This window comes from Theropithecus gelada, chromosome 1 (genome assembly GCF_003255815.1).
Source record: "Theropithecus gelada isolate Dixy chromosome 1, Tgel_1.0, whole genome shotgun sequence".
Classification (NCBI taxonomy): Eukaryota; Metazoa; Chordata; class Mammalia; order Primates; family Cercopithecidae; genus Theropithecus; species Theropithecus gelada.
Window position 1 is genome coordinate 37,320,243 of NC_037668.1, and position 27,783 is coordinate 37,348,025.

General features: G+C 38.7%; 1 protein-coding gene across 2 annotated transcripts in view; it reads right to left on the minus strand.

Annotated features, from left to right (window-relative positions):
• The window catches only part of RERE (arginine-glutamic acid dipeptide repeats), a 470,948-nt gene that overhangs the window by 266,601 nt on the left and 176,564 nt on the right, over nt 1-27,783 (minus strand). For both annotated transcript variants that reach the window (XM_025378261.1, XM_025378250.1), the window contains one exon: nt 5,195-5,265. In XM_025378261.1, coding sequence (XP_025234046.1) covers nt 5,195-5,265 — 71 coding nt within the window. The remainder of the gene's footprint in view (nt 1-5,194; nt 5,266-27,783) is intronic.

Genomic DNA, 27,783 nt, shown 5'->3' on the forward strand with positions numbered 1-27,783 from the left:
AATGTGCATTCTCCAAGGTAACTAGTAGTATGCATCCTTAGCTATTCCACATTCAAAACTAGCACTTAGAAGGTAGGCTGTTAGGGACACAAATGATACAGCGGCATTCTCATCTATGTGGAGCCGTAACAATATGTCAAGCCCAGCTAACCATAACCTGGAAACACTTTAACATCCCCAACTATCACCCCCAACTCTTAAGGAATCTCTCTATCTGGCTTAACTTTAAGGACAATTTAAGTTTTAATAGAACAGTTAAGGAACCAAAAGGAATCAATGTTATTAACCCAAAACAGTACTTGTAATAGCTATATATACTACCTAGAAACTCATTTGGTATAAGTAACAGCTGAAACACCTATGTAACTTTAGGAAACCAAAAGCATGTTTTCCTCTATTGTATGAATGATGGCAATGCAAGAATCCACACTGAATTTCCATGGAGAATATTACAGGAGTCAGTTTGCTTGCTTATTCGTGAATAAAGAAAAGGTAGGAACTGCTACAGGGAACTACTATACAAGGAACTCTTCAGTGTTATACTGAATGAAAATTACTGTCTCAATGACCTTGTTAGCATTCTCAGACTCCATGATTATTTCCAGATGGCAAATTATTTGTCTTATACTTCTTAATGCCTGGGTTTATATAAAAATATGATTTTATTGTTTGTAGTAAACACACAAAGAAATCATTTCTTTTAGAACTAAAAATGAATGCCCTTCTTGTCAATCCTATTCGGAATGTTCTCCAAAGAAGACTGACATCCAATAATGCCACAAGTTGTCTGTCCACTTAGAATCTAAGATCACTGAGGGAATTAACAATATTTTATACTTCTTTAGTCCCCCTTTAGGTGCTGAGTTCAATAAAGAACACAAAGCAGGTATTCAGTAAATGACTGTGGAAAGCCCTGATTATAGCCAAAACATTCCTATTTGCACTCTGTGATATAAAGCTCCTCAATGATACTGACTCATTCAGAACAAAACCTCAAAGTAACTAAGTCACATGGTGACCTATAAAAGCTATGAGAGGACAGCAGAAGGGTTGGAGATGTTAACCTAGGCTCTTTCCCTTGCAATTCATGAAGATACACTCAAGCTAGCCCAGGTGAGAGCTCTTTACTCAGAGCGAACAGGACAATCTAAGAATCCCATGGGAAGAACATCAGTGCAGTGGGACCCAGAAGAGTCAAGGAAGAGATGGCTGTGCACGCACTCCCCTTGGCAGTCTGCTGCTCTCCCCACAGCTTCCCTGTCCTCCGCTTTTCCCAGTTTCCTACCCTAGCATGTGAGCTTGCCTATGCCAGCCCTAACCCTGCTCGTCATTAAGGTAATTCTTTTTTTATTTTTAATTTTTACAGATACATTAAGGGTAATTCTTGAATTATCCATTTACCTTTCCCCTCTACTAACTGCCTCAGTCTCTCAGTTTCTCAACTCTAAATTCTAAAAATGAAATTTGGCTCAATTAATCTTTTCATGCCAGGCCACAAGGATTACAGATTGTCATTCCATATTACTAGTCCTTCAAAAAGCTAAGTAAAGACTTCGCCAGCTATTTTACTATTTAGTTCAGAAATCTACAGTGCAAAGCAACCTTTTTAATCAACAATACTTCTTTCTCCTGCTTCTAAGTACGCGCTGTCCATAATTCTACCCTGCCTCTTCTGCTTGCCTGACCTCCTGCTTTTGACTACTTGTTCCATAAATACTTTGGGTCAGCGCATTCAAACAAAATCAGACCTCTCCATTTGTAAATAAGCCCAATCAAATGAATACTTCCTAAGAGAATGAAAGCTTCCTAATAGAATACCTAATTCACTACCTTTAAAACCTCAGCTCAGTTAGGAACTTAATTACTTGATACTATCATATCCTCCACCTACCCTGTGGAAGTGTGGGCTTGAAATACACCTACCAGGGTAGGACGGTGGTGTCCCTATGGGTTTTGATGGTTGAATATTAATAAAGCAGAAACCATGGATCCTATCCCCATAGGCAAGATAACCACACAACCTAACATCCACATTCAGACATTTTTGAGAGTGAAAGGGGAGGCTGTTTAATAGTTTGGCAGGACAACAGACAAGGATCAGGACATAGAGGCAGCTGTGTTCTATACCACAGACTCCGATTCTAAGGGAATGCAGCAGCAGAGTTGAGAAGACAATCCAAGTCCCCACATAAAATACAAAGACCCTTCTCCTTACCTCATATAGAGCTATTTCATGAAATGTGACCCAAGGCCCTCGATTCAATAAACTGCCATTATTCTAGTCTCGGTGACTGGCGGTAGATGTCTCCTCCTCCCCATGCCTCACCTCATTAGCTTTTGTTGTCTTTACCATCGTAATCATACCTACTAATGTATATCATAAAGGGCATTCACCCAGTTATTTTTACAGTGCCCAAACGTACTTTATACACAAAATTTCACCATGGCAAAGGGATTCTCATTTATAGTATAAACGATGAAATACACTTCTCAGTTACAACCCCAAACCAACTTTTTATTTTATGATTGTTAAAAAGATAAAATACCTAATTACTCAACATTTCAAAGCTATCGGTTTTTGTTTCTTTCATTGCTCCACTAGTCATGTTATCTGCTGTGAGCAAAATCAAATTCAATTTCTTCTTCTTTTTACAATCTTGCAGAGAAACAAAGCTTATTTCCTTCTGCTCATCTTTTTCCCTTATAGCTTCAGTAAACTGAAGGAGAAAAAATCTTGATCATTTTCATCCATTTGATTATCTTTTAATAAGTACAGAGAAGCAAGAAAATAAGAAAGTGGAAATAACTATATTTATTCCCAGAGCAAATATTTCATCATCTGTTATTCTTACACAACAACTATGAAGATGTGCTGAATACAGAACCTCAAACAAAAACATGAGAAACAGCAGTGTGTGATTTAGAAAAAGGTATCTAAACATACTGCACCCTACTTCCCATATTGTTTTTGTAGACAGCTTTAATGTGTTGTATTAGACCAATACTGACAACAGAAGCTTCAGCTTTTATTGCTGTTAATACCCTGAGCAATTACCATAACTCAGCAGGAACCTCTGCCCAGGACAGCAACTATCACATTGTAATCAGCATTTCATAAGAGATGCTGTTCGAACATGAAGGCACCTGCTAATGTGCAAAAAACTGTACAAAGGGGGCTCAAGATCTAATAGGTAAAATAAAAATATTTACAATTTTATTTCACAGCTATGTATTTTTCATGGTGCACTGATGTTTGGTTTAGTAAAAATCACACACAAAGACAGTGGGCAGGAAAAGGGCAGTAGCAGCAGCCACTACCAAATCAAAACGCTTCAGGAGTAAGGCTGCACCCGTATTTCAGGTGTCAGGGCTGTATCTGTTTTTAAAAAAAAAAAAAAAAACACTTTGGAAGGAAAGATATAAGTAGCAAAGACCTCTAAAAATGGTTTCTAAAAATTCATATTGACATAAAAACTGGATAGAAAGCATTTGATTTACAAGATTAAACTGGAAGGCCACCTTGCAATGCAACCAGGAAAGTTAAAAGCCACCTATCAAGAATAGATCCATCTTAGAAGTAAATGGCACATCTGACTTTGTCTTAAAACAGTAAGCATGCAACAACTTAAGCAATAACTTTTTAACAAAGAAAAATAAATAACATGCGTTTTTGTTTGTTTACTGAATATACTAATTTGGTACTTGGGCCATTAAAAATGATAAAAAAAAAACCAAAGGAGATGCAGAAAAAGATCTTTTCAAACTACATTTTTTAGACTGAAATATCACAGACAACATATGTCAGAACACAAATATTGTCAAATTACAAAGGATGCTGGAAATAAGAGCATTCACAGATAGCAATACACATCTCTACAAAGCTAAGGAATTAGGAATTCTCTACGCCTAAGAGTAGACACAGTGGTTCACAATCTTCCAAGTACTAGGATCCCTTGTAAAATCAGAATGTTTCAAAAGATTCCCAAATGATACTACTTCGGTAGTATTTCAAATGCCAATTGTTTGAGGAAAATAACAAACACACACTGGTTCCTGACAGGCGTGGTAGCTCTCACTTGTAATCCCAGCACTCTGGGAGGCCAAAGCAGGCAAATCACTTGAGGTCAGAAGTTGGAGACCAGCCTGGCCAACATGGCAAAATCCTGTCTCTGCTAAAAATACAAAAAAAATTAGCTGGCTGCACTGGCACACACCTGTAATCCCAGCTATTCGGGAGGCTGAGGCAGGAGAATTGCTTGTTCCCAGGAGGCAGAGGCTGCGGTGAGCCAAGACTGCACCACTGCACTCCAGCCTGGGCGACAAAGCAAGACTCTGTCTCAAACAACAACAACAAATAGTGGTTCTTAACTGTGTATTGCTTTTAAATAAGTGAAATTTTTAAAAATCATAAAAGCATACTGAAAACAGGCTGAAAAACTGTTGTCCAGACGTGTGAGATCAATTTATTCATATAAAGCTTAGCATGTTTATTTGCAGACCTCTGCCAAATCTCTGCAGATATCCAGGGATCCAAAGCCTAAAGTGTGGGAACCACTGGTCTAAAAAAGTGATTTCATAATGAGGAACATCAACACTTATATATTCAGGAAGAATTTTTAATGAGAAAGTACAGTAGCTACGTCCTCACTTCTGCAACACAGGGACTAAAACTGGAAAGAAAGTATAACAGCTTTATCGTGCCCAAGTCAGACTTCTTTCAACCTCTACCCCGGGAAACCCCCACAACAATTTCAACACACTCCACACCAGCCGAAATATTGAAGGATGTGACAGGTTTCCATTGGAAACTATTCTCTGACCCATTTATATTATTTTCCCTATTCATCAATTTACTGAATTTACTTTACTTCAGGCCCTTAACAATGGCTGAGAAGAAACAAGCTACTTCAGAAATTCAAGTGAATTTATCTGAAATTGTCAAAAGTTACTAAAGGGATAAAAACTTCAGAAATACTGTTTACAATATTAGCATTATGAGAGTAAGTGTTACAAAGCTGAAAAGATGGAACTAGTAACCCTCATTTCAGTGCTACTGCCACAAGGCAGTCAGCACTCAAAAGGTGAACTGGTAACCTCGTCAACAGCGATGGACTAACAATAAGAAGAGACAGCCAATGGAACTGGAAAAAGAGAGAATACAGAGCAGAGTGAACAGCACATTAAAAACGCTTACCAGTTTGAAGTCTTGAATGCTACAGATGAAATACGGTGTGTTTGGCCTCCGACTCTCGATATACACACAGTCTTTAAAAGAAAAAGAAATTTTAAAACAATGGCATTTATCTTTAAGGGAACAAAGACAGGGCCCATAAAGCCACTGCATAAATAAATAAATGACAAGGCACATATCTTTTATTGTAATTTTTTTCCCAAAAGATGATATTAAATTGCAAATATCTTTATGCTAAAGGAAAACAGGCCTTTGGTTCTTCCTGATTATTTTTCTAATAATTTAAAGAACCTGATGAAGCCTAAATTGTTTTCTTCAGAGTCCCTGAAGAAGGAGGGGAGGATTCCAAAGGATTATCCATATTCAGATGAAGACATTTAGATAAAAGAAACTGCTCACTCAAGATCACACATCAAGATGAAATCTTGAGTATCTTATTCATATAGATGCTCACATGTCTTCAAAAAAGAGAAATGGCTTTGCCACGTGCTACTATATTTGTAATAAATATTTTGTGAGGAAATAAGTGAAACATGCAAAAATGACTAGTTTGAACATGCTACTACGATGACCTTTTCAATTAACCAAAAAGAGAAAGAAAACTAATCTCTTAGAGACAATTTGCCATTACATTGTACCCTAAACACATTTTATTTTCTAATTGTAAACAAAATCAATGCCACTAATCAGAGATGGAATAAAGTAAATCAAGCTGCATTTTCTTCAGGGAAGAAGAGTGCTTTCTTAAATTACATTCGACATGACAGTGGTTGGAAAATAATTTTTGATGCTCTCAATGACTGGAGTGTAAAGCATTGCTTTTTTCCTTTTTTTTTGGCTGGTCTCCAACTCCTGGGCTCAAGCAATCCTCCCACCTCAGCCACCCAAAGTATCAGGATTACAGGCATAAGCCACCATGCTTGGCCAAGGTTGCTTTTTAAAATGCCATGTTAAGACACTTAAATAAAAAGCAATGATTCTAAGGAAAGCAGTGGCTATAGAGACAGGTAACCTCCTCCTACCCCCATATCACAACCTGAGATCATCATAAAGCTTAGGACAGGAAAGTCTATGTATTATTTACTGAAAAGTAAAGTCACAGTCAATCAAATCTAGGAAGAGTGACCATAATGCCTCATTCATTCACTCATTTTGCATAGACAGGGCCTCACTATGTTGTCCAGGCTAGTCTCAAACTCTTGGGCTCAAGCTATCCCCCTGCCTCGGCCTCCTAAAGTGCTGCGATTACATGCAAAAACCACCATGCCCATCCCATAATGCCACTCATTTTATACTTCCTCTTGACCCTTCAGAATGGGTGTGTCTCAGAATAATTCAGATGCTTGACAACACAGGCAACTTCCTCTACTGCCTCGTTTGTCTTATGCGTTGAGAGCCAAGAAAAAGCACAGAAGTAGCAACAGGGAGTCATCACAAGCCCCAACAGACCCACTAAGATGATCAAGAAGTCCTCACAAATGAGACATTCCAAAAACCTTTCTGCAGAACATCAGGATCTTTGTACCTACCCAAAAGGCACTCCAGAAAAAGAAATCTCAACGACAACTATTTAGGCATTCAGAATTCCCCAACTGATTCTCTACTCAATGATGGACTCAACAGAGATTTAATCCCTGAATCCATGTAAAACAGTAGCTCAGGAATGAACTGTTGACTAAGCTTTCCCTATATCTTGTTCCAAGGTCCCAGATGCTAAATAACTCTGCTTCAGCATTCAGGCAACATCAACTTAACATGCTAATCATCTTAAGGGACAAGCAAGAGAATTCTTCCCACCACAGTAGATCATTCTTTCATACTCCTACCTTGGTATTCAAGTAAAAACAGAAGAAACTCAATTCCCTAGATAAAAACTGTATCTCCAAATTACGCAATTTTGGAACAACCCAAAGTTCTTAGTTTCCTGTGTTTCAGTCCCTGTTATACCCACTGCCAGCATTTCAAATCTCTGGTTATCAATTATTTACCCATCTTACTCAATTCAACATGCCCTCTCCTTTCTGTTGCTTCCTATATACTATATTTCATGACATTAACACCATCACAGCCTAGCTACTGACAGAGCAGGAGCATCACCATCTTGGACAAGCACCGCCACTTTAAAGTTCCCCTTGATCAAAAACTGCCTAAATCCAACCCAAAGGGCATCAGCCTAATGGCTAATGACATCATGACCATAAACCACAACTGATATCTCCAACCAGAAACATTCCAACCCTAAGATAAACCCCTCTCTGACCACAGACTTGCCAGCCCAGAGATAACCTCCCCTCTGGCTAGAGAGATGTCAGCCCTGAAACATTCCAACCCCACAATAAACTTCTCCTCCACCAAGAAACATTCCAAGCCTGTGATAAGCTCTCTTGCCCTAAACCCTTAAGTAATACTCTTAGTCTGTAACAGAGAGTGCTCCTGACCAAAATCAGCGAGAAGCCCCTGTCAGGTTTCTTCTCCAAAATGAACCTTTCTTTTGACTGTTGAGCCACTTTTCATACTTCTTTCCTCATTCTTTAACTCGTACAGCTACGACTCACTGGCTTCAGAACTAATAGGTCGCTTTCTAATTAATTGCTTCTACCTTCTTGAGGCTCAAATGACAAAAAATACTTCAATGGTCTGGTCTCACTCCACACCCCATCTTCCCCTAGGCTGCATTCACTACAAGAAATCCCAGCTCTGCTCCCAGTCGGCAAAACTCCTTCTTCTTTCCTTCTACCAGTCCCTGATCATACCAACCTTAGAATTAGTTATCAGTTCCATATGGAGTAACGTCTCATGGCTCCTCTGTAACTAAATGGCAATACCTCCCTTCTTTTACATAACATTAACAATTTACTTTCCTTATCAAGTTATTTGGCAGTCAGGTGGTCTGCACTGTCCACTAACAATTTACTATCAATCTTGTAGACTCAGAGGAATGTACTCAATTCTACCTTTCCTGTACTCACCAACGACTAATGTCTGCCATTAGTGTGGGGGTTAAAAAATATAAAAAATAAAAAATAAGGCCAATGCAGGTGGATCACCTGGGGACAGGAGTTCAAGACCAGCCTGGCCAACCTGGTGAAACCCCAACTCCACTAAAAATACAAAAATTAGCTGGGTGTGGTGGTATGCACCTGTCATCCCAGCTACTCAGATCGCTTGAACCCAGGAGGTAGAGACTGCAGTGAGCTGAGATCACGCCACTGCACTCCAGCCTGGGCGACAGTGGAACTGTCTTTTAAAAAAAAAAAAAAAAACAACCTGAAATAAACGGGAGATGCTTAGAAAGCAAAGACTATGTATAATGTTATTCTTTTTACACAAAGAAAAGCTTTATTTATATATACTTTAAATAATCCATAGGATCATGACACACCGTCTTACTCTGAGACATAAAGCTAACTTATATATAAAAAACTTTCCAGAAAAAGGAAAGAGAACCTATGTTCTTTCATTTCCCACTGCAAAGTTACATTCAGGAAAAGGACTGCCTGTAAATACACTAAGATGTAGCTCTGTTAGAGAAGGAAGGAAAGGAACATGCTGGTATGTCAAGGGCAGCCAAGCACATCTGTTTGCCTAAACACATCTCAGCAGTTGTACTGGAGCTGCCTCACACACCTAGCCTGAGAAATTCTGCCATGAGGGATAAGTGTGAGAGAGATCCTCAACCAGACATACGGAATTACCACTATTACTTTTTATTAGATTAAAAGCCACCTCTTTTTGTTTAAAAAGTGATTATGGCAACTCAAACTAATCCACAGCTATGAATTCATAACAGACAGTCCAATACACAAGGCTAATAATCTGTAAAATGGGTGAGTGCATCAAGGGATCTCTATTAGTACTTAGAAACGCATACATGAAAAAGTTAGAGAAGCTCACTGCAAAATTAAGTGACAAAACTTACAGTTTTGTAAGCCACTGGAGGGTGGCTATTAAAAAAAACAAACTTTACATACATAGTGGTAAAACACAGAATGGCTAAGATTGGGGTAATAAGAACTAAAAATATTTCACACTATGTAAAACTTGCCATAGGAATGGGAAAAAAAACACACTGCTTTGACCTGATTTGTCTAATTCATTTTTAAAATCCAAGCATGATGAATTATTGTAGAGTCAAACTTTTCTTTACAACCCTCTGACAAATATTAGGATGATCCAACAAAAAATAAACATAATTTAGAATTCAAGTCTCACAGAAAAAAATTCTATTTTATATTACTCTTAAAAATATTCAAAACAAGGTTCAATTAAAGCCAAATTGTCATATAAAAAGTATTTCCCTTTGGCTTATTAATCAAGCAGCTATTTAAGAAAATAATTTATATAAATGTTTATAGTTAGCACAAAAATATAGTGCTTTATTTGAAAAGGGAAAGATAAGAACGTAGTCAAGAGCAATGTTAAAATCTCAGTTGGAATATATGCCCAGTAATATTTTAAAGCCAAAATGATTTGGCAAGATTTTCATGCAATTTACCAGAGTGCATGGGTTGTCTGAAGCTGGTTATAAAATTGGTTTTAGTCAGTAGGATCAATGATTCTCAACCTGAAAATCTCTCACGGCCCCCAAGTACTGCAGATACTTTTTTTTTTTATTAGAAAGCTAGCAGTTCTGAAAGAACTGCGCAAAGCTGATGCGATCCATTAAATGCATAATGCACATTTTCAGAATTACCCATATAAAAACACGTATTTACCAGAATTGAGCAAACGGTTTCTGCAGGGCAAGTATATATATTTTTTAAATCTTCAAATCAGCATGCCTGTAATGGGCCAGAAAAATGAGTGAGGCTATTACCATCAATATCAATTATTCCAAACAACACATGATAACTAATGTGTCCTTACTAGGGATGTCTAGAAATGAAACCATGGGTCTAGGTTGAGACTTACTCTCTAACATCCAACCTCTGTCTGGGAATGGATCACAGGATTAAGTGACCTCAAATCCTTGTTAACAGAGAGCAACAAAATCCGTAATTTGGGCAATGATACTGAACAGAGGTATTTCTGGCTGTTTCTCACAACCTCAGCGTAGCTTCATGTCCAAAGATCTATTGTGCCATCTGTAAACAACAGAGTATTTGCTAAGCTGGCGAAGGAAGTCAGCCAAAACGTGAAGGCAGATTCTCAAGGCAAAGAAGGTCCTCTGCTTTTTCAACCCTCAGCAAATCAGCAGGTTTATGTAAATATAGCAAAAGCACAGTCCTCTCAAGGGTAAAAATCACCGTCTGAAGCATTAGGCAGTTTGTCATTATGAAACACAAAGAACCTGTCAGCATCTTTCCTGACAGCCTCCTACAGAGCAGAGTGGACACTTACCTCACCCACTAATTTAGCAAGCAGTGCCATACACGCCAGCATTAAAGCTGTGGTCACAACATACATAGGCAACGTGCCGCCACTGCTCCACCTCATAAAGAATTTTCCTATCAATGTGTTTCCGCCTATTAATCTTTGAAATACCTTCTCATCCCTTTGCAAAGCATGGCAGTGCCACTATGATATAATTTCCAACAGAAAACCCTGTTGTAAAAAGCACACATGAACAAAGACTTTCTCACAAAGAGATTTCTCGGAGACCAAGCTGGGTGGCACAGCGGCGAACATGGGAAGTTGACTCTCAGGACTGTGCCGCTCTTCTGCTTTCTATTTCTCCTCTACGTGACTCCTCCACCCTCAATGCCTGGAGGTAACAGTCAATGAGGTACAGTATGTTGGTCTAACAAGGCAGAATAAAAAATTCACCAGTACCTCTCTATAGTTAAAACAGATGTCCCCCATTTTCCAAGACACACACAGAGTGTATATGTTATGTGTGTGTGCGTGCTGGAAACAACACTGAAATCCTGGTACCCAAATTCCAACCCAGAGTCTCTGCATATTGCATGTCCTCCAACAAACCCTCCCATTTCTAGTCTCCCAAACCATAAAACAGCCAAACCCATCACCATTCCTCAACTCTATAAACAATGCACTGTTCTTCATAGTAAACACTCAAAAATTGTATGAGCAACAAACAAACTGAACAAAGACATGGTTAAATAAAAGAGAGATCCTAGCAAGAAAGCCGCTATGCTCTACCAATATGAACAAAACGAATGCTGTCTTCTAATACTTCTTTAGGAAATAACTCGATCGTCGGTAACCTACTTTAGTTTTCTGCCAGAATCTTTGCTGTGAGGGGTACTCATATGGACTGTAACACTGGAGAATTTGAAAGGGAAAAGGACTGCTGCTTGGGAAGCTCAGGTGAGAGCATCACTGGAGCCCTGGAGTTCAAAGCTGCAGTGAGCTATGATCCAGCCACTATACTCCAACCTAGGTGACAGAGTGAGACGCTGTCACTCATTCATACATACACACATACATACATGGAAAAGGAAACAAAAACTGGGAAAAGTGCACCTCCGTAAATGAAACCTTCCCAGTCCTTACCCTTACTCTGTTTATCATCTGTTATCAAAATCAGCTACATCATCTTAAAGATTCTAAACTTGGTGGAAAAAGATCTCAGATAACATGTATCTTTGTTTCTTTCTTTTTTAAACATCACACTAATTAAATTCCATGTTTTGAAATGTCTATAGACTCCCAAGTAGTGCTACAAAGCCTACCTGGGCTTTTGTTGGAACACAGAACACTAAATACTTCTAGCAAACATTCATCCGTCTTTATCCTCACTGCTAACAAGGACAGAGAAAAAACAAGTTGAGGGGAACAGGTCATAATAAACTAAAAGAGATTTTGTTGAAAATTCCTACCTTTCTCTTTTCTCCTTTAGAAGTCAGGAAATCTGCCAATGTATTGAAAACTTAAAAACCGATCTGAAATAATTATCTTCCCAACTTTAAAAAATAATGCTGGGCCAGGCATGGTGGCACATGCCTGTAATTCCAGCACTTTGGGAGGCTGAGGCAGAGAACTGCCTGTGCCCTGGAGTTTGAGGTTACAGTGAGCTATGATTGTACCACCACTACACTCCAGCCTGGGTGACCACATGAAACCTTGTTCCTTAAAAAAAAACAGTGATGTGGATGTTTTGGAGTAACTGCTGCAGCATGACCCCCACCTTCCCAAATCAATCATATGCTACACAAACTTGCGAACTCTGTGGAACGAGAAAAAGCAAAATTATCCTGCCAGCAGCAAAAATCTTATTATACTGATATGCTAAATATTAGTCATGGTTGGATACATATTACCCAAGCAAAGAACACTGTAAGCACTCTCATCTCCTTATTCTGAAAACATTCCTTAAATAGTACCCTTGTCACCTGTGTTGGTTGAGTCCCTATCATGAAAGTGAGTCTAGCCAATGTAACATCCAAGTTCCAGTTAAGTGACTGCATCTCTATACTAGTTTAAAACTTTGTTTATATATAGCTTATGTGCCATAAGAGAATAAAAGTAATCTAAGGGGGGAAATCTATTTTAAAATTCAGTGACAGCCATCTATCTACCTATTGAAATAGTGTTTGTGGCCCCACAGACACAAAGGAATAGAACTTCCAGGCTTCGTTCACTCTTTCTGCACCCTTGATACTTCAGGGTACCTAATTTCCTAAAGCTTAAAAATGCAGGTAACAACTCTATCTTCAATTTAACGACTCATCCCCTCCCCCCAAAAAACTACTATGAAATCCCTATTAAGTAGAGGATGATTACTGACGGAAATGCTGACAGATCCTTAACTTAATGATGAGAACTGACATATGGCTGAAATAATATACATTCAAGAAATCAATGCAAAGAGTCCAAACACTTCTAGAACACTGTGCCCAGTATTTATAGGAAAACATCATCAGTGACAGGTAGGCTGGGTGAAAATTCTTCTCTCCCCGTATGGCTGACAACAAACAAATTGCTCGTCTGATATTCTGGTGTCACATCCTGCAGAGCAGATTTCAAGCAACACTGCTTGCTCCTTTTCAGAAAACAACGCACTAGGAGCCTGGGCTTTACAATAAATGATTCAACCAATTTACAGGGCTCACTGGAAATACACAGGACCATTCACAACGCCTGCTTTATAATTCTTACTTGGCAAATGATTTTATTATAAACTAGTATCACAGTGAATCCATTTTCTTTACAGGTTTTCTGCTACTGCTTAATGGACTGTCAGTATAATTTAGATTTCATCTATTTAAACTCATTCAAGCCTGGCTCCTGATTGTACAGTAAATGGAACATATTTCTATTCAAATAAATTAATGACAGTTAATTGTAGTCTGCAGTTCTCAGTTTTGTAAATGCAACTGTTCCACAGTTCCTGCATCAAGCTACAAAATTTCCCACACCAATTATTTTCCCGTACTTCACAGGCATCTTCCATTTCTTGGATGCCTTCCTTATAAGACTAATGTACATATTCATTTAATATTCTTTCCCATTCAAATATTTACCTCCAACTTTCTAGAAAGTTAGGATTTAAATGCAACCAAAATGTCAGAAAATAAAAGTTTAACTGCCATTCTGGAAAAATGTTCTACTAAGGGATTTTTTTTAAGTTAGCAAAATTCAAGATTAAAAGGCATTTTTTAAAAACTTACTCCTGGATGACTTTCTTATATATTTCAAATCAGTTACAATGTCAACATTAAGTGAAATTTATTAAAAGTAGACTAAATATCCCATATGGATTTAAATATACAAACAAGGCACATGGCATATATTAACACACACTGAATTGCTTCTGAGATTGATATTCTGTTTAAGAGAAATTTACTTATGGCCAAGATTAGTGGCTCACACTTACAATCCCAACATATTGGGAGCTGGAGGCAGGAGGATCGCTTCAGGCCAGAAGTTTGAGACCAGCCTGAGCAACATAGCGAGACTCCATCTCTTAAAAAAAAAAAAAAAAATTTACATAGCTGGGCATGGCGGCAGGCACCTGTAGTCCCAGCTGCTTAGGAGGTTGAGGTGGGAGGATCACTTAAGCCCAGGAGGTTGAGGCTGCAGTGAGCTATAATATAATAGCACCACTGCGTGCCAGCCTGGGGAACAAAGCAAGATGCTGTCTCTTAAACACATACACACACACACAAATTTACTTCTGAGTGTTATTTACTAGAAATCACAACAATCCCATGAGTGATTTTTCTTCTTGAGTGATTACTCTTTCACGGAAGAGGAAACATCCACACAGCTGTGTAAGACAAGCTTAAAGGAGAAAAAGGCATGCAAAGATGCACCTTAAAAGAAACTTATTGGCTGGGCACGGTGGCTCAGGCCTGTAATCCCAGCACTTTGGGAAGCCGAGGCAGGCGGGTTGTGTGAGCCCAGGAGTTCAAGACCAACCAGGGCAACATGGCAAAACTCTGTCTCTACAAAAAAACACACAAAAAAATTACCCAGGTGTGATGGCGTGCACCTGTGGTCCCAGCTACTCAGGAGGCTGACGTGGGAGGATCGCTTGACCATGGGAGGCAGAAGCTACAATGAACAGAGATTGTGCCACTGCACTCCAGTCTGAGCAACAGAGTGAGACTCTGTCAAAGAAAGAAAAGAAGGAGAGAAATGAACTTATCAAATCAACACCCAAATAGTAATAAAGTAAGGATCCAGAATTTGCTGCCCCAAACTATAACCACCAGGGTCATAGAACGACAGATGGGAAGTAAAGGAAAAACAGAGACACCCTTTTCATTCAGCAAGCAAAGTCTGCTTACCTGGCTTTGTTTCTCCTCTCCTATAGACACATTCAATCAAGACCAAGCCATGCCCATCCTCGTGCTGCTGCTACTATGACCACTCTTCCTCAACCAGGTCCTATCACAATCCTGCTCAACCTTCAGGACCCAAATACCACCAACTTACAACCTGTTCTATTCAGTTATCTGTCCACTCACTGCCTATTACTAACATATCACTTCCCTAAATGAGAGTAATTTCTCCCCACAAAATGCTCAAGGGCTAAAATTCTTTCTACTTTTTTTATCTTGCAGTACCATACCACTACAAAACATCTTCCACAAAGTTGCAGGCACAGAAAACTGTGCTTATTTTATTGACTGATTGATAAAATGCTACTAATACTACAGCTGATATCTAATACACTCCATTAAATTCTACTAGCTTACTTGAAATCTATTACAGTGTCAGCAGGCTTCAAATTTAATTGTTTGCTTTAGTTTATATAAACTTGAAAGGGCAAATGAAACCTGTTCCCTGACTCTCTAAATCTACCCATACCTACTCCTTCTCTCCCTTAAATCGTCGTTGTTTTCATCCGAGTTTTTGTTGCCATTGCTGTTGTTTGGGCAGGTCTTACTTTTTCTAATTGAAGTCAAAGAATAAAGATTTTTTTTTTTTTTGAGACGGAGTCTCGCTCTGTTGCCCAGGCTGGAGTGCAGTGGCGCGATCTCGGCTCACTGCAAGCTCCGTCTCCTGGGTTCAAGCCATTCTCCTACCTCAGCCTCCTTAGTAGCTGGGACTAGAGGTGCCTGCCACCACGCCTGGCTAATTTTTTGTATTTTTAGTAGAAACGGGGTTTCACCATGTTAGCCAGGATGGTCTCGATCTCCTGACCTCGTGATCCGCCCGCCTCAGCCTCCCAAAGTGCTGGGAATAGAGGCATGAGCCACTGCGCCCAGCCTGAATAAAGGTATTTTAAGAATAATTTAAAACACCAAGATGCTTTCCTATGACAATAAATATTGAGACCTCATTTTTCCATTAAAGATCTTCAGCCCACTATGAATTACAAATGTCATTTTACAAATATTCAACTGATATTTTGAAAAAATAATTCCACCGACACAATACTTTCCAATAATCTCCTTATGATATAGTGATTTTGCTTTATGAAATACACAATATACTCAGGATAAAAAGAATTTTATGGGTGTGAGGGATTTTGTCAGGTAATCTGCTGTCCACCTATCACTTTCATAATGAAAATTAGCACAGATTTCAGCAAGGTCATAGTATTTAAAGTTATCTAAATGCTTCCTGATTCCTAAAATGAGATGAGAGCTTCTGTTTATTGTTCAAGCCATAAGAGGCTCTGGATGCTTTCTATATAAAACCGTACTCACAACAGACTTCATTCAACAAATGAGTGCAGCTGCTCTGGGCCAATATAACACTTAATGAGAGTGTTGCTTCAGCATGCTCCTTTTGTAATTTGTACCTTGGAAAAATTATGTTTTGAACATCTGCTAAGACAAAATGTATGAGAACTTTGGGAGGAAAAATTAAGACATCCCCATTCTAAACAAAGTATATGAAAGACCCTTTGTCTTACAGGCAAGTCTTGTCAAGGTTACATTAAAAATAAAAATGAGTATAAAGGTTCTATAAGGAAAAGAATCATAATCTCATAAAAATATTCACACACCAACTGATTGGGCACCACTAATGTGCCACGTAAATGCTGGAGATACTAAGGTGAAAAAAACACTGTCCTTCCCTTGACAAGTTCACAATCTAATATAAGAGGTAGACATGGAAACAACTGCATGCCTTCAGTTATTTTATTTTATTTTATTTTTTAAGACAGAGTTTCACTCCTGTTGCCCAGGCTGGAATGCAATGGCGCGATCTCAGCTCACTGCAACCTCTGCCTCCCGAGTTCCAGCGATTCTCATGCCTCAGTCTCCCAAGTAGCTGGGATTGCAGGCATGTACCACAACACCCAGCTAATTTTGTAATTTTAGTAGAGACAGGGTTTTACCTTGTTGGTCAGGCTGGTCTTGAACTCCCGACCTCAGGTGATCTGCCCACCTCGGCCTCCCAAAGTGCTGGGATTACAGGCATGAGCCACCACGCCCAGCTGTCTTCAATAATTTTAATGGTTACTTATTTTTTTTTGTCTCTGAAACAGGGACTGCTAGCTGGGCCCAATATTTATTCTTCCCTTCTTCCTTATTAAGAAGGCTGAGCATGGTGGCACATGCTTGTAGTTCCCGCTACTCGGGAGGCTGAGGTGGGAGGATCACTTGAGCCCAGGAGTATGAGCCTGCAGTGAGCTATGATCACCACTGCACTCCAGCCTGGGTAACAGTGTGAATCCTCATCTCAAAAACAAAGAAGCAAAAATAATAATAATAATAAATAAAATAAAAAATAAAAAGCATAACATCTGGTATGTAGCTAGACACACGGCCCCTCAGAATAAAGACACTTTCTAGCCTCTCTAACAGCTAACTCGGTCATGCAACAAAGTCCTGGCCATGAAATATAAGCAGACCTATAATATTTCAACTTCTGGAAACTGAATCCTGCAAAGGGGAAGCCTTGCTCTTCTTACTCTTCTTAGTAATCTGAAGGCAAATATGTGGGCTGGAGGTGGAGGAGGAGATGTAGCGTGGAAGAACAAAGAGAATGGAGGCCACATACAATGGAGTAACAGAAGCTTTGACTGTAGCTCAAGAACCAAGCGAGAATCCACATCTCCTGATTCACAGTTCAGTATTTTCGGCCACTATACTAAAATATTTTTATAAATTATTTTTAAATCAGGCAAAATATTTAAATTCATCCATTAAATTTAAATTTCTAGATGCCCTAGTGGCATTCAGAATACAAATTTTGGGGAAAACATTCTAATTTTTTTAAATAGAAAAGCTAGGAACAGATGATGCTTTAAAAAATAGAACACAGAGCTCTTAATTTAGAATGATCAAAATAAGCTGATTAGATAACAAACTATCACCTTCTACTAGGATTATGAATCAACCCCTAGTGGCAGACGAAGTTCACAACTTCCTCCCCTAAGAGACTTTACAGTGTGGTCAAGGTCCTAGCATGACTCTACTACAAGGTTGCATAAGTAGGAATAAGTGATGGTAACTTCTCCTGCAGACTGCCTGGCATTCTTTGTGGGGGCAAGTGGATGGTGTCTGCTGGCACTACTCAGTCTCCCCTCTTTCTTACTCCACTTCTGTACAGGTTTGATCAGGACTTGAGAGAGAATACACGACTGTTTCTTCCACAAAAATATAGGACTACTGATAAATTTTCTAAACATTGTATCATTTATGAAAGTTAAAGCTGACCAAAATTCATACTATCCTAAATTCTCAGATTATAATACATATTTTACTTCATACTAGAAAGACGATATCCTCTGTTATGCCACAGCTCTACCTCTTTTCCACACCCTCAACTCGGGGACCAAAAGAAGAGCACAAAAACGTGTCTGATGCACTCACGGTGGCAAAGATTTACCCTTCCAAGATTATAAAAAATCTCCTATTCTATTGACACATTTCTCCAATTTGTCTTTTTTGTTGACATTAAAGTTACATAAGGACATTTCTCTAATTTCAAAACTACAAATTCAGTCACTTTCATAGGCCAAAGCCCTACGATACACCAGGGCTGGTTAGAAAGAAGTGTAATGGTAATATATTTAAAATCTTTAAATGTCCAGACATACTAACTCAGCAATTCCATTCCTTAGTAATGTGTTGATATTCATCACTGCTGTTCAGAATGGAGAATATTTGGAAAACATCAAGTCCAACAATACAGAACTAGTTAAACTGAGGCATATAGTCATTAGTGTGTGAGCATCTCATATTTTTTTGTGCCATGGATGAATTTAGCATTCTATATACCTGTTCTCAAATAAATATTTTTAATGTACAAAAGCAACATATATTGAAATATTTATTATACTATAAAAAACAACTTGCAATATAATAATATGTGTACTTCTTTGTTGATTCATTAAATAACAGAATTTACTAGAGGTCATTCCCTCAATAACCTCCATACTTTAAAAGTAATGAGGAATATAAACATTGAGATTTTTTTTTCCATGTGATGTGACAGAATATCTAAAATTTATACTGATGTCATAGGCACTGCCAGTATTGCCGTGTTTATCATCTAGCTTCATAAATGAAGTGAATGCTGAACGTCATTTGAAATGTGATGAATTGGTAAAAATAAAGATGCAATTTTTTCCTCACCCAAGTTCACAACCCCTTAAATTCTCCTTGGTAGGCCATATACCCCAGGTTATGGATCTCAGCATGAAGATCATACAAAGCAGCCATAACAGTTCAGATTTACAATTCCTGGCATGGAAATAAATTCAGGACATGTTAAGAACCACATTACAAAACTGCGAATAGCTGAACTCCATATATGTTCACTAAGGAAACTGACCATACGACAAATGTTAACAGTGGTTAAGTAGTCTCCATTTTAACTTCTGTTTGTCCAAATTTTTCAATTTTATTCCTTAAAAATGTATTATTTGTTCATCAAAAAGGGAAAATGCAGGAGGAAACTTATTGAAGAAAAATTTTTAAAGTCTATAGCCAAATATTACAAATGTACTCAAAGGGCAAAAGAAGCAGCAGTAAGTAAATGCAGGGGAGAGAACATAAAAATGGACCATCCCTAATCATTACAGAAGCTAAGTTAGAGAAACAATACTGAAAAGGGTGTTGGAAATCCGTTATGTTCATGTATCAGATGCCACAGCACTTAGAATCCTGACAACTGGGAGATAATAGAAGTAAAACATATGACAAAACTGATGGTCTCTACAACAGCCAGCCTCCACCAATCCTGACCTAAATGCCAACTGCAATCTTTAAAAAGCTTGCAGTCCATGATGCCAAATATCTATTTTGGGGATAGCTGCTGCAGACTTCAAAATCATTCTGGTTTATAACCCTGAAAAATAGCTCCGAGTTTTTCTTCATCCAAATATCTTCCAGCCAGTCCAGAGAACAAACTGGAAATCAAGTCTCCATTGTCTAGTTAGAAACTGAGTTACAGAATTCCTTGCAAGGAAGAAATAGCATTTCCCCAAGTCTGAGTGCTAACAGAGTAATTATCAAATGCAAACTTCAAAACCTTATGTGAATTTCTGTGCTGTGAAATGGTGGTAATTAAGCCACTACTTTTCAGCTAAACTGTTCTGAGGATGTAAAAATACAACATACTAGGTGAGACCTTTTCGTGATATTTCCTTTCCCTCTACTAAAAAGGGAAATTATAATTATACACAGTATTACTAACACTGCCACAATCAATTTGGTAACTGCACAGTAGCTATGTTTTATAATACCCACACAATGGGATGGCCAGGACAAGTAAAGTCTAAAAACTAAATACTATCTAACAATAATGACAGCCTGCCTTAGAGCCAAGTTATACAGAGCTTTACAAACAGAGCCCAAATTAAAACGTTAATGTAAAAATTAAGAATAAAAAGCACAGCTAGGTGTGGTGATATGCACCTGTGATCCCAGCTACTTGAGAGGCTAAAGTGGGGAGGACTGCTGGAGCCTGGGAGGCAGAGGGTGCAGTGAGCCGAGATTGGGCCACTGCACTCCAACCTGGGTGACAGAGTAAGACCCTGTCTCAAAAAAAAAAAAAAAAAGAATAAAAAACAATATATTGAAATTATGTTAAAAATCTGTATCATAAACTCACTCCACGTTCCCTTTCTAAAAGAGAGGTATAACTATAATCAAAGCTCCCCTCCCATCATTTTTTTTAAACTATATGAATCTCTATTGATCAGTCTACAGTGAGACACTAACACTCCATCTGTCAAGTATCAACATCTGTCCAACACACACAGAGAGCCAGAACAATGCCTGCAGCCCTCAAAGGGATATAAAACTGTATCTTTGCCTTTTAAAGTTTGGTTTATACATTTTACACATTACACTATCACACTGTACATAATTAAAAAGGCATTCCTTGCGAAGATAACTGAATAGGGAAATCTAGAGATATAAGTCAGAAAACACATTTAGGGGTTAAATGAGTGAACAATGGTAGAGTATCTTTCGTACGTAACATATACCATGCTGCCTAATTAGAGTACATTTTTAATGGTGAAATAATGAAAAAGATTTAAATGCACTAGATATTTAATGCATATATAATGACAAATAGTCATTATGTATGAATTCAATAGACTTGGTAAAGCGACTAGAAATTTATCCATTTCCAGGTATTTAGGCATTCACTTAAAAGAATGAAGTGACTAACTTACCTTCTCCCATCTATCTCTGGTACTTACAATATGCATTATAAAACTCAGACTAATACTAAGGAAGGAGTAAAACACATTCATCCTCACTCTTTCTAGTATTTAGGGTACTCACACAGCTCCAAAGCAAAACTCATGCACACAGCCATCTATTCTGCAGTATTTAAAACTTTTTAAAGCAACAAATCACTCTTGTCCACATACATTTTAAAGTAATTTAACAAACAAAATACACTGCTCCATCTTGAAATTCATAGACAATATTTTTAATTTTGGAAAGTCTGGTTTTCTCAGCTGGTGAAACTGTCAGAATAAATAGAAGGCAATATCTGGAAAGATGACAAACACATGGGTCAATGTCAAATACAAGCCAATCTCTGTCAAGAAAAGAGCCAAATTCCTGCATTTCCATTTAAATTACGTTATCCAACTCAAATACCATCACGCCACTTCAAATGAAAATTGTTTCCCTTTAAAGAGCTTTTTACAAAACTGATAGAGTATAACAGATTAAACAACTCTTTCAGCAATTTTCTTAGCTACTAAAAAGTAAGGCATCAAAGTATAATTATAATAAGGGGAACATTTAACAATTAATTGAGCCAGCTAAAGCTAAATCTCCAGAGCTTAGGAGTTAAAATGCTTGCTCACTAAGCAAAAGGGCAGAGGATTTTAATATAACTGCAGGAAATCTCAGTCCAATTAGATTTTAGGTAAATATAAATCTTGTTGCACTGTGATTGGAACTGTGTCACAGTCCACCAGACTGATTTTAGTATCTGGCTTGGAGAGTCAAATCAAAGAACTCCTTGGCCCACTGTCGTCTCTCCACACGCTACTGAATTAATCAAGTACCTCCAGGTTCTGTGCTGAACAAAGAAGGTCTTCTGAAGGCTGTCAGCTTGCTTTTACAACCAACCAATAAGACTCTCAGAGTATATCACACAACTGTGAGGCAGTAACATCTCTGAAAATATTCATGATTTACCCTAGTTTATAATGGCGACACCTTAACTAATTCACTGTCTTTCCTCATTCAGAATTAGATCACGTGAGGCCAGGGGCCATGCTTTTGGAGTTTTGATAATGGAGACTTAGCAACTATCTTTCAAACCAAGGAGGATTAAAAATTAAGTAATCAAATTAACTAGGGTGGCAGTTCACTTCCTTAACTTAATATGCATCTTTTATCCCTGTGAAGATTTAGAAAAGTGCAGAAGGATTTAACAGAATCAAAAGTATCATATTAACATTTTGGGGGTCAAAAAAAATCAGAAATATATTTTATATTTTTAATCATTTTATAAGTTGAAAGAATTCCGTCTGTTACAAACTGGCCTTGTAATCCCAATGTAAAACAGTAACATTTAACAAAGATTTTAATATAAGATTGGCCCTTTCTGAGCCCCGCACCTATGTGCTTGTGTATATACTTATTTAATCCCCAACACAATTCTGGAGGTAGGCACTCTTATCCCCATTCTACTGATGAAAAGACAACAGCGCAGAGGCTGTCCTCCACTCCCCGTTAACCCACCAGCAGTGGGGCACTGGGTTATGCTGTCCTTTCTCCCTCTGTGGAACTGATTCCGATTTGTGATCAAGATGAAACCTAAGGAAGTTTACGCACAACACTGAAACATCTAAGAGAATTTTTTAGGGTTGTTTCATTTATAAGTCTAATTAACTTATAAGAAGAGTTAAGTACCTGAGGTTTGTGTTAATAGACTTTTTAAAAATAGAAAACAAATATTAAATTAGTAAAGTCAAGCTTAAAGATATTAATGAGTTTATAAACAAGACTAATTTGTAATTCAAAATCCCTTAAAAGTGATTAAAATGTATAACTTATAAATGAGATTTATAAGCTGAATTTTTTAAAAAGTAGAACAGTGTCCTTCAATTTGCAACTTTAACAAATTGAGTATCAATTTTTTTAAACCAAGGTAAACTTTCTGGACAGTCGTTTCTGCATATAAATATCAATCTTAAGGACTCTTCCCGGCCAGGCACGGTGGCTCAAGCCTGTAATCCCAGCACTTTGGGAGGCCGAGATGGGCGGATCATGAGGTCAGGAGATCAAGACCATCCTGGCTAACACAGTGAAACCCCGTCTCTACTAAAAAATACAAAACACTAGCCGGGCGAGGTGGCGGGCGCCTGTAGTCCCAGCTACTCGGGAGGCTGATGCAGGAGAATGGCGTAAACCTGGGAGGCGAAGCTTGCAGTGAGCCGAGATCCGGCCACTGCACTCCAGCCTGGGCGACAGAGCAAGACTCCATCTCAAAAAAGAAAAAAAAAAAAGGACTCTTCCCAAAAAGTCCTCCCATCAACTGCTCTGTGCACCTGTCTCCTACTCAACTGCTAAAGGAAGCACAGCTAAGACAATGCTACCCAAGAGAGGCACCCAGGGCTAAGCACTCAAATCTAGCAGCTAACTCTGCCTATGGTAATAGGTATCTAGGGAATGACTAAGTGCCTAGAATGTGCTAGACACTTTTCTAAGTACCTGGGATACATCGGGGAGAAGATCCCTGTCCTTCTGGAACCAACCAGCAGGGAAAAAGACACACAACAGAAATGGAAATGGAAGACGTCATGGGTGTGAGTGATTGTGCAAGGTGGGGGGATCCAAGAATTTAAAATCCTAGTGGGCTAAAACAATTGCTGGATCAAATGGCCCCAGGAAGGTGGAAAGTTAAGAGGTAGAAGAGTGGGTAGATCATCACTAGGCTGCATTCCTGAATCTGATCATTAATTGCTCATAAAAATACCTTCAAAGATTGACTTTTCAACATGTTTTTGCTCATTACTAAGCATGATTTTTAAACAGTCACCTAAAGAACATTTCTGCTTCCTTTGGAACAGTTTTTGAACACACTTTTGTTCAGTGCTTCTTACGTAGATATTTCTGCTATAACACAATGTATGTTACTGGGAAGACCACATATTCAGCAAAAATGTTCACTGAAAATAAAAGGACTTATATAAAATACAGGGTAAAAAGCAGACTACTCAAACCCCATGCAACTCTGAAATCAGATGGCTATTTTGTTAAAAATCAATACTTAAGAAATAAGAAACTCAGGCAGGTACCCAAGAGCGGCTGCATGCTGCCATAGGTGATATTGAAAATACATGAAAACAATAGATGCTGGCTTGAAGGCACCAAAACAATGCAGTAATCTGGGGGTTTTTGTGAAGGTGAGCACAAGCAGGCAGGGCAACCTGCCAGAGAGCATCATGTTAGCGTGTGCCTCTCTGGGGAGAGAACCCCAGCGGACAGGTGCTCATTTTTCATTTCATTTTCAATAGAAATGAGAAAGCTCCTGCTGGTGCAACAGCCAAACTGAAAGTTTAAATTCTCACCTATTTTTTTCCTTTCCTGCTAAAATACAATCCCGCATTATACCATTAAAGTATATGTTATAATTCTATTCCCTCTGGTCACACTCCTCTTACCTAGCAAAAGTTGCACATGAACCAGCATAAACTGCACATTTTATTGACATCACTCTCCTATTTACTTACCTATCACACACAAAGCAAAACAAACTATTGCTAAATAGCCATATGCAATAACGAGGTCTCATGGCCAGCCCACATTTATTTCCCCCACCAAACTAATTCCCAATCTCATTGTGGGGAATAACTTTAGCCCCACCATGTGCAGGCTTGGGAAAGCAATCAATCCAGGCTTCTGTCTTTTTTTATACAAGACATGTACATGCAATTCAAGGTAGACATACTATATTTACTCTTCTGGCACTGTGAATCTTGAGCTGAGTGACAGCAAGGGCAGGAAGATGGTGAAGGGCCCCTATTCCAGTTACAGCATCTGGCTGGAACAGTCAGTAGTTCCCACCAACCAAGTATCTGAACACTCTCATTTCAAGTAGGTCTCGGAGACTTTTTTCCAGCTTCCCAACCATTATGCAGGAAGCCTGTAATAATGTGAGTCACTCTAACAACAAATTGCCTTTTGTGTTATGTGATCAATGTATACCACCTTGCATTCAAAAAACTTTTCATGCATACAACATGCTTGCTTTTTATTAGATCATAGAAAATGTGTATTTCTCTTTCAGTTACTAAGGGTTCAAAATCCGGTAATCACCATTAGCCTACATATTCTTGAACAATTTACCTCTCACCTTCTCAGCTTACTTCCAATAGTTTCCTTATGGACGATGTTGCCTAGGCTAGCCTCAAACTCCTGGGCTCAAGTGATCCTGCCACCTCAGTCTCCTGAGTAGGTGGGACTACAGATGCTCGCCACTGTGCCCGACTAGACATACAATTTTTGGAAACAGGAGAGCTACAAATAATTTTAGGAGTAAAAGGAAAAAAGAGAAAAAGAGCAAAGTAATTATATCACTTGCATTTTCGAAGACATCGGTCTATCTCTTCTTTTTCCTTCAACACAGGTGTATTTGTTTTTTGTATTCTCTTCAGGATTTTATGCAAATGTCCATTCATTCTTGGCTTTAACCAATTCTCACAGGCCCATACCATTTTATAAACCAGCTGTGTGACCTTGGCCTCCATGTCTTTGTTTCCTCGTCTGTATAGCGGGGAAACAATGTCTAGGTTGCATAGGAATTTTCTAAGGACCAGAAACTACATGCTCAAAGCAAACCCAGTAGATATAAGGTGCTTTAAAACTGGTTGTCATCTATGTCGTAGCTCCCTTAGTATTTACAGCCAAGTTCACAGTGCCCTTTGAAATCAGGCACTTTAGAAGATCCAAATTATTCCCAATCATTTGGCCAGAATGTAATTCTGCAGCCGCCTCTGTTCTTCTTGGACTGCATGCACTGTATTTAACATCAAAATCTCAAGCCATAAAGTCCCGTATTTTTTCTCTTTAATTTTTGATCTGCCTAATTTCTAGTCTGCCACAAGTAAGTGACAAGCATGCTGGGTACTAATCCTCTCAGACTCAAGGCAATGGACTCATTTTCTAGCTGTGTATTAGCTTGGAAAAGACTGGGAAGCACTAATGAGTGATCAGTGACTCTCGAACCTAAACATGTGTTTAAATCACCTGGGCATCTTATTATATAAAACACGGATTCTGATTCAGCAGATTGGGGGCGGAATCTGAGATTGTGCATTTCTAACCAACTCCCGTGGGATGCCAATCTGTGGCCAATGCTTGGAGCAGAGAACAACTACAGTATAGGTTTCATGATACTTAATGATCCTTTCCCTATAAAATCAAAAAAGGTATGATTAATTTGTCTAAAATATCACTTCTCATTTCTCTAATTAGAATAACTTTAGTATTTTCTCTTTCCTCTATCCCCACAAAGTAGTAAGTTTTTATGTGCTAAAGAACTGTCTTTCACATACGTGGAATTTGAATAACTTCCTAATATACACGAAAAGGTAATCACCTAAAAGATGAAATAAAATTTCTACAGAAACAGAAGTAATTAAAAGTTAATGTAACCCACAACTAAAAGTTCACTATAATGTGACTGAAAATAAGAACTACATTTTCCCTACTGTTCCAAAGACACACCACTAAGAGAACTGAAGATGTCACTCAAATGTGAATCACTTAAACCTGAGTCTACCTAACAACAAAGCTCTTCCTGCCTGTTACAGGATGAGTTTGTCCTTCCCAAAATTCATATGTTGAAGTCTTTACTCCCAATAGCTCAGAATGTGACCTTATTAAAGAACAGGTAAGGCCAGACACAGTGGCTCATGACCGTAATCTCAACATTTTGAGATGCTGAGGCAAGATGATGGCTTGAGGCCAGGAGTTCAAGACCAGCCTAGACAACAAAACAAGATCCCTTCTCTAAAAAAAATTTAGAAACTAGCTGAGTACAGTGGCGTACACCTGTAGTTCCAGCTACTTGAGAGGCTGAGGCAGGAGGATCACTTGAGCCCAGGAGTTCAAAGCTACAGTAAGCCGTGTTCATGTCACTGCACTGCAGCCTAAACAACAGAGTGAGACCCTTCCCCTGCCACTCAAAAAAAAAAAAAACAAAAACAAAAAAAAAAAACACAGGGTCATCATTGCCAATGCAACTAAAATAAGGACATATGAAGATATAATTACACTGTAGGTGTGATTCGTTAAGATGAAGTAAGGTGAGCCCTAATCCAATATAACTGGCATCCTTATAAAAAGGAAAAATGTGGATAGACACAGAGATATGTACACAAAGAGAATGCTATGAAAGATCACCACTACGCTGCCACAAAGTAGCAAACTGCTGTAAGCAAGGACAGAGGCTTGAAACAGAACCTTCCCTGGTGCCTTCAGAGGTAACATGAGGCCGGGTGCAGTGGCTCATGCCTGAAATCCCAGCACTTTGGGAGGCCAAGGTGGGCGGACAGCGCGAGCCAAGGAGTTCAAGGGTTGCCTGGGCAACATGGCAAATCTTGTCTCTACAAAAAATACAATTAGCCAGGCATGGTGATGCATGCCTATAGTCCCTGCTACTCAGGAGGCTGAGGCAGGAGATTGAAGCTGCAGTGAGCAATGATCGTGCCATAACACACCAGCCTGGGCAACCCTGTCTTAAAAAGAAAAGAAAAAGAGGTAACACGATCCTGCCAACACCTTGCTCTTGGATGT